Source organism: Orycteropus afer, unplaced genomic scaffold (genome assembly GCF_000298275.1).
Source record: "Orycteropus afer afer isolate SDZICR_OR568_19922 unplaced genomic scaffold, OryAfe1.0 scaffold00191, whole genome shotgun sequence".
NCBI lineage: Eukaryota > Metazoa > Chordata > Mammalia > Tubulidentata > Orycteropodidae > Orycteropus > Orycteropus afer.
In genome coordinates this window covers 2,044,560-2,056,002 of record NW_006921778.1, presented here as the reverse complement: position 1 = coordinate 2,056,002, position 11,443 = coordinate 2,044,560, and the positions used below count along the sequence as shown (strand labels likewise).

Below are 11,443 nucleotides of genomic sequence, written 5' to 3'. Positions count from 1 at the left end.
TTAAAAAAAAAGCATAATGCTCAAAAAAAAAAAGAATGCCCATATACATTGAATTAACAGGGGGCAAAGTTATGATCACTTCTTAGGTACAGCCAACCACCCTGATGGAATTGGACCAGTGGGCTCATGACCATGGTCGCAGGGGACATCAAGTTCAATTGGCATGATATACTACACAAAAACATTGTTCCATATCCTGCTTTGGTGGGTAGTGACTGGGGTCTTAAAAGCTTCCAAGCAGCCATCTAGATGCAACAAGTGGTCTCTTCCTGTCCGGAGCAAAGAAGAAAGAAGAAAACCAATTATCCAAGGGACTACTGGACCATGCAAACCTCAGCATATGTGACCATGAGGCCAGAAGAACTGGATAGTGACCAGCTACTACTGTCAGCCACTCAGAAAGAGATCAGTGAAGGAGATCCTGGATAGAGTGGGAGGAAAATGTAGAACAAAATTCAAAATCAAAAAAGACCAGCCTTACTGATCTGATAGAGACTGGTGAAATGCCCAAGACTGTGGCCTCTAGTCACCCTTCAGTCCTGGAATTGAACTTACTCCTGTAGCCTCCAGCCAAACAATGGACAGGCATATAAAGTGGACATTTACACCAGGTAGGTATACTCCTTAGAACAACCATGGGAGATCAGAAGGGCAGTATTTGCACAGGGAGATAGCTCAAGAGGCAGGAATGCATAGGGAAGAAGGACAGAGAGAAGAGTTAACTACAGGGAGGAAGTGGGAAGAGAGCTGTTACATTTTGGGGATTGCAGTCAATGTCATGAAACAAAATGTGTATGAACTGCTATATGGAAAATGAATTTGTGCTGTAAACTTTCACCCAGATCACAATTTGAAAAAGAAAAGAAAAAAGACTGATAAACATACTTATTTGTGTCTTCTTGTACATGTGCAAGAGTTTTTACATTGAGTCAGCAGTCCTTTTCTTAAAGGGCCATATAATAAGTATTTTAGGCTTTGTAGGCCATATGGTCTACTGTCTCAACTACTCAGCCCTGCCTTTGTAGTGAGAACGCAGCCATGGGCAATACGTACACAAATAGGCGTGGCTGAGTTTCAATAAAATTTAATTTACAGAAGCAGATGGCCAGCAGGCCCTAGTTTGCTGACCTCTGCTCTAGGGTTTATACCTAAAAGCATAATTGCTAGCCATAGAGTATGAATGTTTTGAAATAGTGTTTGCCAAATTGCTTTCAAAGTGACTGTATTGGTTTATATTTCTACTAGTAGTATGAAATGAAAATTCCTGTTTCTGCATGTCTTTTGCAGCTCTTATGTGGTCAGACTTTATATAATAACAATCAGTGGCCAATGAAACATCTTACTGTTTTAATTTACACTTCCCTGAATACTACTGAAGTTGAATATCTTTGCATATGTTTGTTAGAGTTTGAGTTTTCTATTGCTTTTTTTGTATCCTTTGCCTATTTTTATTGTTTTGAATGTCTTATTTATTTGAGAGAGATTAAAAATCAAACTAGTCCTTTGTAGATTATATATATATATAACATCCTCTCCCTAATGTGTTACTTATTTTAGTTTCATGATGGTATATCTCATTATAAAGCCAAATTAATTGTCAGATTTGTGCTTTCAGTAACATGTTTAGATACATTTTTTCCTATCCTAAAGTCATAAGGTAACTTCTTATTACTTCTAATAGTTTTAACATTTTATTTTTATACTTAGGTCTTTAATTCAGCTCAGATTTGCTATTACATATATTGTGAGAGTAAGGATCTAACAATATATATGTAAAATTAGGTTTACTGTATATGTATAAATATATACACATATATATGCATACATTAATTGGATATATACACACACACATAAACTTATGTATACATACAGATACATATATACATTGTTAACTAAATTTCCCGTTATTATTTGTTGGATTTATTTCTCCACTGATTGACAGTGTCATCTTTGTCATATATTCTTTCCAATTAGTCTGCAGCCACACTGAAAAACGTGTAGTATTGCTGTGGTTTTGTGAATTTTGGTAACTGGTAGGGTGAGTCCTTCTCCTGTCTTTTGAAAAATTTGGTTATATTCTGGACTCATTATTCTTCCATCTGAAATTTATTATTAGCTTATCTAACTCCAAGAAAAACTTCACAGGCTTTTGATTAGAATTAGGTTGAATTTATAAATTAATCTGAGGATAATTTACATCTTTATAATATTGAGCCTCCTTGGTTAAAAGGTTAGACTCTGTAACAGACTTCTTGGATTTGGATCCCAAACCTGCCACTTACCAGTGTTGTGATCTTGGGCACACTTTCTCTGCCTCAATTTTCTCATCAATAAAATACAGGTAATAATAACCTGTAACCTGAAAGGATAAATTAAGTAATACATGTAAAACTACTTAAGACCTGGCATATAGTAAACAGTAAGTAGATATTATTATTTATTTTATATCTCTCCATTAATTTAGGTTTTATTTTATGTCCTTCTATAAAGTTCTTTTTCTCCATTATGTTATAACATTGCCCATTTTTTAAACATTTATTCCTGAATATCTTACAGTTTTTGTTACTTTTGAAAATGGGGTTTTCTCTTTAATTACATTTAACAAGTATTTGCAGTCTTCCTAAATTGTTTTAATTTGTTTATTTTCTCAGTAGTTAATAGATAATCTTGGATCATCTATATGAACTGTCATGTTTTTTGCAAATACAATTTTATTTTTTTCCTTATAGTTTTTTGTTGTTAGATTGGGTAAGAAATCTTAAAACATCTTTGAATGGAAGTAGTAACAGTGGTCTTGTTTGTCTTTTCTTGACTTCAGACACTTTAAATGCTTCTAAAATTTCATTATGAACTATGTTGTTTACTCAAAGTTCTTGATATATACCTTTTATCAAGTTAAGGAACTCACCTTCTGTTTCCAATTTGTTCAAAGTTATTCTGAATCTGAATTGAACTGTATCATTACAAGCTTTTAAAACCACTTTTTCAAAAGTCACACCAACTCCCACTCCTGAACAATATACTGTTTGTTAAACATAATTTCAAAGATATTCAAGATTATTATACAGAAAAAGTAAATAAATACTACTGGCTCCTTTCAACCTCATGTGGAGAAACAGAAGCGCAAATGTTGTTGTATCAGAAATTATCCATCTCATTGTACATCAAGACATTTAACTTCAGAATTTAGTGACATATTATAATACAGAGACTTAGCATAATGGAAAAGAACATTAGCAATAGTTTCCTATTTATATCCTCTAAATACTAAATTTTTTGATTTAGGACTTTCTTGGGGAAGGGGAGCTAATTATATATATCAAGAGCAAAGCAAAGTATTAGTAGTTCAGTAATTAGGTATATATAGTTTGTTTCTTTTAAGCTAGGAAATATTTACCATCTGGTTGTAAAAGTGATTGGTCATATTTGCAGTGTCTTTAGAAAGCTGCCAAAAGTACAGGTATTTCTCCTTCAGCCTGTTTGATAGAATGAACTGGACATGGTAAGATTTCTTCAGTAGAGAATATTACTTACCTTATTTCCACAACTTTAACAATGAGTGATAAAGAATCAGCTTACTTGTAGTGTTAGGGAGAAAGAAAGATTTTCTTTGGTGAACATAGCTTTTTTGCTTGAGATATTCTGTGCTTTGTTTATTGGATGATTGTTGTTGTTGTTGTTATGTGCCATGGAGTTGGCCCCGACTCATAGCGACCCCTCCTTGGGTTTCTGAGGCAGTAGCTCTGGTAGCATAGTGCCTAAGGCACTTGACTGCTCACCAGAAGGCTGGCGGTTCAAACCCACCAGCCACTCCTCGGAAGGAAGGTTGGGCAATCCTACTTCCGTAGTGATACTGCCTCGGAAACCCAAGGAGGGGTCGCTATGAGTCGGGGCCGACTCGACGGCAAACAACAACAACAACAACATCACTACAGAAGTAGGATTGCCCAACCTTCCTTCCAAGGAGTGGCTGGTGGGTTTGAACCGCCAGCCTTCTGGTTAGCAGTCAAGTGCCTTAGGCACTATGCTATAAGCATTTTTACTGTAGTGATTTAAAAAAAAAAAAAAAAAAAGACATTGTGTTTAAGCCCTAAGCAAAACTAGGTATGACCAAAGAGTGAGTTTTTTAAGTGTATATTTTATAACTATGTATCATTAAAGCTATTTGTTACAGTACTTTTATTATCTGTTAGAAGATAATACATGTTTGGAAATCTTTATTGATAGGGTACATAATGAAAAAAATCTGGAAATTACTCCCCTTTCTTTTTCCAAATGAAACAATTATTTTTATAGTACAGCTTTTGATACTGCAGTATTAGGGTGCCAACTATGGAATTACTACAAAAAATAGTGCAACATCAGCAGTACCTCTGTTTAAAAAAACCTATGTATTTGACCTGTCTTAAAACTAATATTTTTAAATAATTCTAGTTTACAGAGTTAAACATGAGTGATTTGATTTTTCGCGTCTTTACTTGTATTTATATAAATTAAAGGAAATATAGCTCTCAGTGAGGTAGATTGACCCAGTGGCTGCAACAGTGGGCTCAAACATAGCAGTGATTGTGAGGATGACACAACTGGGCAGGGTTTCATTCTATTGTGCATGGAGTCTCTGAGTTGAACCAACTCAATGGTACCTAACAACAAAAGCTCTTTTTTTAAGCCTTTTTCATACATTGTTTCAATTTCACATTATTTAATCTGTAAATTATTGCTTTGCTTTAAGCATAGTGGGAAAGCAAAAGCTTTATCATTATTGTGATCTTGTTGTTGTTGTTATGTGCGTTCCAGTCGGACCCAACTCACAGCAATCCCTCCCTTGGGTCTCTGAGGCAGTATCACTATGGAAGTAGATTGCCCCATCTTTCTTCTGAGGAGTGGCTGGTGGGTTTGAACCACTAGCCTTCTGGTTAGCAGTCAAGTGCCTTAGCCACTATGCTACCAGAGCCCCCATTGTGATCTTAGTGTGGAAAATTTTTTAAAAATTCACTATAGGGGGTATTTAGAAAGGCCAAATCTCAAAAATACTTGTGACTTTTAATAGGAGTAACCTTGAAGAGCTCTGATAACATAGTGTCTAAGGTACTTGATTGCTAACCAGAAGGTTGGTGGTTCAAACCCACCAGCCACTCCTCGGAAGGAAGGTTGGGCAATCTAATTTCGTAGTGATACTGCCTCAGAAACCCAAGGAGGGGTCACCATGAGTCCAGCTCAACAGCATATAACAACAACAATCTTGGGGGAGGATTATTCCTACAGTTTAAACCCAGGTGCTTATTAAAATATGACATGCTCTTTCCCTTTACAGGTATACCATGTTTTACATAAATCCATTATGTTACCTTTTACTAATATAAAAAGTTAAATTCAGGTGTGATTCTTTTCTTTATATTGAAATACTTTTGAGAATAACTTTTAAAATCAATTTTAGCACTAAATGTATCATACAATTTCATATGACTTGTATTTGTACAATTTTCCTAAACAGACCTAGAGATCTGTTGTTTGAAGTAAGATATTCTTATATTTTAAAATTGAACTGACCTTAATCTGTCATCGGTATGTAAATACATATACATATTTACCTGTGTGTGTAAGAATGGTTTGACATTACTGAGTTGTCAAATGGTAGGCATAGTACCATTATTTACACTGTTTTTAATGAAAATATGTCTGATATGTTCATTTATTTTATTTTAGCGAAGAGTAGCCAGAATTCAACAAATAGAGAAGGACATACTTCGTATAAGACAGCTTTTGCAGTCCCAAGCAACAGAAGCTGAGGTTAGTAAAAGCATCTTGTTTACAAGCATAAATATTTTCTAAGAAAAGAAAGGGTGTGTGTGTGTGTGTGTGTGTGTGTGTATAAATTCATGTGGTATCATTGAAATGTACAACTGTTCTAAACAACTGAAACACATTTGATAGCTTTTTAAAATGAAATTAAATAATGAAAAACCTTGACACTGATTTTTCCATAACTTTTAGGCAGTTAAAATTTCTGGAGCCATAAATATAGAATATTTCAGCTATTAATATTTTTTTACATAAATCAGGTAACTAACTTAATCTGGCTATTTCCAACCAGTAAATACTTCTTCTTTGTGTATAGTCCATAGTGAGAATTGATTTACCTGTGCTTACTCCACATACCTCATTAAAAGGACGGTAAAGGGATAAAATCAAAAAGGTTAAAAGAAATCGGAGAAAGTGACAATAATTAAATTTGGCATGGTGGAGGACCAGTAAACAAATGGTAACTCTTCAGGTGTGTTCTAGAGAGCTGGCCCTTAAGTAACAAAGCGGCCCAGTTTATGAAGATGAGTTGAAAAATAAGAAAGAGAATTATCCTAGGAGGGTTTAATATCCAGATAAAAGGAATTCTAGAAAAAGAATGGAGAAACCAAAGAGAGGAAATCATAGAAATAAATGATAATTTCCCATAACCAAAGGGTGTAATTTTCCAAATAAAGTGGTCTCTCCACTGTCTGGCACCAAAGAAAAAAATAATTCTACACCAAGACACACCATGATGAGTATGGATAAAGAAGAGAGCCTAAAACCAGGAGGAGGGAAAGATAAATTTCACACAAAGAAACAGGAATACAAATGCGTTTGTATTTGTAAGCGTCAGCACTGGAAACTAGGGAGGAAAGGAGCAATTTCTGAAAACTTCTGCAAGAAAATTATTTCCAATCTATAAATTTACTTGTAATCAAATTGTATATTAAATTTGAGAGTAGAATAATAACAATAAAGCTACAATGAAAATTAAGAGAGCTACTGAAAGGGATCACAATAGGAAGTCCTGCATAGAGTAGAAGAAGGTGGAAAACTCAAAATGATAAAAAAGACAAAGCTTACTGGTCTGATTAAGACTGGGGAACCCCTAACACTGTAGCCCTTAGCCAGCCTTTAGGCTTGGAATTGAACTCTTCCCTGTGGTTCAACTTTCAGCCAAATGATAAACAGTTCTGTAAGGTGAACAGTAACACCAGGGAGGAATGCACTCCTTAGGACAGTCAACTGTGCAAGAGCAAAAAAGCAACCTTTGCCCAAGGGTAAAGCTCAGAAGGCAGGAAGGGATAGGAAAGAAGGACAAATAGAAACAGTAAACACAGAGAGGAGGTAGGAAAAGTGCTGTTACATAGTGGGGATTGCAGTGAATGTTACAAAACAAAATATGTATGAATTGTTCAGTGGAACAGTTGCTCTGTAAATTACACCCAAATCACAATAAAAAGGTTTTTTAAAAAAATTAAGAGAGCAAGTACAAAGAATGGAATATCAACATATTGCTCCTTTCTAAAAATAATTCTTAAAAATATGAAGCATTTCTAGCTTGCAAGCACCCATCTAGATGCAACAGTGGGTCTCTCCTGGTCCAGAGCAAAGAAGAAAACCAGAGATTCATGGAAACGATTAGTCCTAGCAACTGGTACACCGTGCAATCTGCAGCCTATACGACTATGAGACCAGAAGAACTAGATAGTGCCTGGCTACCACTGTCAACCACTCAGAGGGGGATCTATGTAGGAGATCCTGGATAGAGAGGGAGAACAATGTGGAAAAAAACTCAAAACTCAAAATCATTTGGGGGAAAAAAGGGGGGGGGAACCAGGTTTGCTGATCTGATAGAGCCTATTGGAACCACTGAGACTACAGCCCCTAGCTACCCTTCAGGTCTAGAATTGAACCCACACCTGTGGCTTCCAGCCAAGCAAAAGACAGGCATATGAGTTGAACGTTTACCTGAGGTAGAAACACTCCTTGGAGAGAACAATCATGGGAGAGAGAAGGGCTATATAAGTGCAGGGAGACAGCTCAGGGGCAGGAGTGCATAGAGGGATGGACACAGGGAAGAGGTAACTATCGGGAGGAATAGGGAGAGGAGCTGTTGCATTGGGGTAAATTGTAGTCAATGTCATGTGAACTACTGTATGGAAAGTGAACTTGCTCTGGAAATTTTCACCCAAATCACCATTTAAAAAAAAAAAAAATGAAGCATTTCTTAATATTAAAGTATTTATGATCTACAAAGTTACATGTGCATATTGATGCCATTTTTGTTAAAATACATATATTAAAAATATTTGTGTATATTATAACTTCATTTATCTTTATGGCTGATTAATAATCCATGATATTACCACATTTGTTTATCATTCACCTGTTGATGGATATTTGGGTTTTTATACATTTTGACTATCGTTAATAATGCTGCAATTAATATTTACAGATACAAGTATTTGTTTTAGTCCCTGCTTTCAATTGTGTGTGTGTGTGGGGGGGGGTATATATCCAGGAATAGGGAGCTCTGGTGGTGAAGTGATTAAGGCATCTGGATGCTAACCAAAAGGTTTGTGGTTCAAACCCACTAGCCATTCCACAGAAGAAAGATGAGGTGGTCTACTTCTTTAAAGATTTACAGCCTTGAAAACCCAGTGGGGGTTGCTAGGAGTTGGGATTGATGCAATGGCAGTGAAATTTTATATCCAGGAGTGGAATTGTGGTTATTTGGTGGTTAAATTTTTGAGGAACCACCAAACTGTTTTCCATAGCAGCTGCACCATATTACATTCCCACCAGCAATGAACAAGAGTTCCAGTGCCTCCCCACTGTCACCAACACATGATATTTTCTGTCTTTTTCATAATATCTAATTGTGGTTTTCATTTGCATCTCCCTAATGACTGATAATGGTCTACCTTTCCCCCTTAACACACTCTAATCTCCTATCTACTCTCATAGTTTCACCAAACAGATCATCAGTGCCTTCTGTTCTGGTTACCTAGTGCTGCTCAGACAAATGGGATGGCTTGAAGAAACAGTCATTCTCTTACAGTTTGGAGGCTTTAAGTCTGAATTCAATGCCAGGCTCTAGGGGCTGGGTGAAAGCCCCTCAACCTTGGGCTTTAGCTCTGCCTCCTGCTCCCAGCCCATTGAAGCTGGAGGCTTTTCTTCACTCAGCTGCTGGCTGCTGAGGTTGACAAGCCCAAGGTTGACAAGTAAAAAGGCACAGTCCTAATGTTAACCAAACCACACGGCAGACCATTACTTCAAATCCATTGAAAGTCCCAAGAACGGCAGAGCATGGCAGGCTGCTGAACAATGACACAGCTACATGCAGGGTTCAAGCATGCCATAAGGTAGACACCATTCCAAAAGCTGTTTCTTATATACGGGAAGCAGACTACATACCCAAAGCAGCTACTCAGCTGCTCCAATAGATTCCACCATGGAGTTAATTACCAATCTCACCATAGAGAATAACTACATCCAGCTGCCTAGCCACTCAACCAGGCCCAGCCAAGTTGACACACAAACTTAACCACCACACACCTTCCATATTAATAATTAAATGGACATCAGTCTTTATCTTGACATTTTCCACATTATTGACCATTCTTCTTGCTTGAAATACTCTTGGCATCTGTAACATAACACTTTCTTGGTTTCTTCTTACCTCTCTTGCCTTCATAGACTCATCTTCCCTATCTGCACATTAATTATAGGCATTCCTTAAGACTTACTTCTCTATTTTCAGTATTCTGTCTCCATAAGGCAATGCCGTTTATGCTTAGGGCTTCAGTTACCTTCTAGATGCTGCTGGCTCTCAACTTTACTTTTCTAGCCCTGAGTTCCAGAGCCCTAAATCTAGGTGCCTACTCTACATCTCCATATATATGTCTCAAAGGCATGTTAAATCCAATGTATCCAAAACAGATCTCCAAATCTTCCTTACTCCTCCTTCTTTAAAAAGAAAAAGAATAAAAAAAAGTCTCATCCTTCTTTAGTATTGCCTGTCTCTCTAAATGGCACCCTCATTATTCAGTTGTGTAAGATAAAGAACAAAGGAGTAATTTTTGATTCTGGGCATCATTCATCTCCATCCACCATATCCAATCTGTCACCAAGCCCTGTCAGATTTACCTCTGTGTGTTTAATCTCCATCATTACTTCTTTACTACAAAGTATCATCATGTTAAACCCAAATTAATACTTTAGTCTCCTAATTGCTCTTCCCTATGCTTCCTTACTTAGACCATTTAAAATTTGACTCTAAAAAATGGATTTATATGCTAATATTAATATGCTTGTATTATGTGGGGACAGTAGTAAAGAGGCCTTACAGTAATTTAGAAATAGAGAAAGCAATTGTGCCATCTGAGAATTACACTAAAATTCAACAAATCAGAATTTTTTTTTAAACCATCTTTTTGTTTTACTTCCCCCCTTATTCTTGGTTCTGCAGTCATACCAAGATTCTTAGATGTCTAGATGAAGCCATACTCCCTCCCACCCCAGGTCTTTGTGTATGATCTTCTACCTACCTGAAATTCTATACACATCTCCCCTTAATTAATTCCTATTCTTCAGGTCTCAGTTCAAACAGTACTTCCTAAGAGAACTCTTTCTCAAATTCCCAGAACATTTTACATGTCTGTTACATGTAACACCTTGTACCTTTTTTTCTCAAAACACCTTGTACCCTTTTTTCATAACTCTTGTCAAAGTTGTAACTTTATTATTATTTCTTTATTAATTTAATAGTGTCCCTGACTAGAAATAATACTTCATTTTGCATCACACTGTATGTTTCAGCACCTGGTACAAGTAACTAACACAGCAGATGCTCAGTAATTATTTTTTCTTTAAGTATATTGATACTTTCAATTTTGTTAGTGTCAAATCTTTGTTGTCTTGGGAGTCATTCATTTATTTTGTCTCTAGATTGACTTTGTCTATCTCTACCCTTTTTGATTTTGTTAATTATTATAGTGTAATTTTCAGATGGCACTATTATTTTTTCTTTTTTTCTAAATTACTGTGAGGCTACCTTACTTTTGCCTACCTACAACTAATACTAGTTTACGGATGCAAAGGTTACATGTAAATTAATTTTTTTAATTCCATTTTAAGTGGCCTAGGAAAGCTTGCCATTTAAAGAAATTCTAGTGGAAGTCATTTTGTAATGCAGTTATCCACTATTTTGCCAGGTTTTTAAAGTATAATTTTTATTTTAGAATGTTGTTTTCCTAGAGCAGGTGCATTTATAATTAGTTCTGTAAGATACAGTAGAAAATTACGTTAGTTCTTTGATTCTGCAGTGGTATTTTTTTACAAAGGTATTGAAAAGACTGTTCTTACTGGGTGTAATCTATCATTTCCATTTTATATGACAGATGATGGTTGTATTGGAAAAGGTTTTTGGTTTTATTCATAACAGAATCTAAGATCTTATCTTTTGGTTTCCCTTGACTTTTTATTTGTAGATGTGTGTATGTGTGTGTTCTGTGTATAAATATGCCTACCTAGAGATACTTGTAAGCTTAGGTAATAGTTTAGCTGTTCTGTTTTGCCCCACTAAATGTGAAAATCATGTGACCATGTGGAAAAGACAGTTATTTGTTCTACTTGGGTTATATTCCTGATA

General features: G+C 35.9%; 1 protein-coding gene across 1 annotated transcript in view; it reads left to right on the top strand.

Moving 5' to 3' along the window:
• APC (APC regulator of WNT signaling pathway) overlaps positions 1–11,443 on the top strand; it is a 114,617-nt gene that overhangs the window by 49,914 nt on the left and 53,260 nt on the right. Inside the window, exon 6 of the mRNA XM_042781877.1 lies at positions 5,707–5,790. Within this exon, the coding sequence (XP_042637811.1) occupies positions 5,707–5,790 (84 nt within the window). The remainder of the gene's footprint in view (positions 1–5,706; positions 5,791–11,443) is intronic.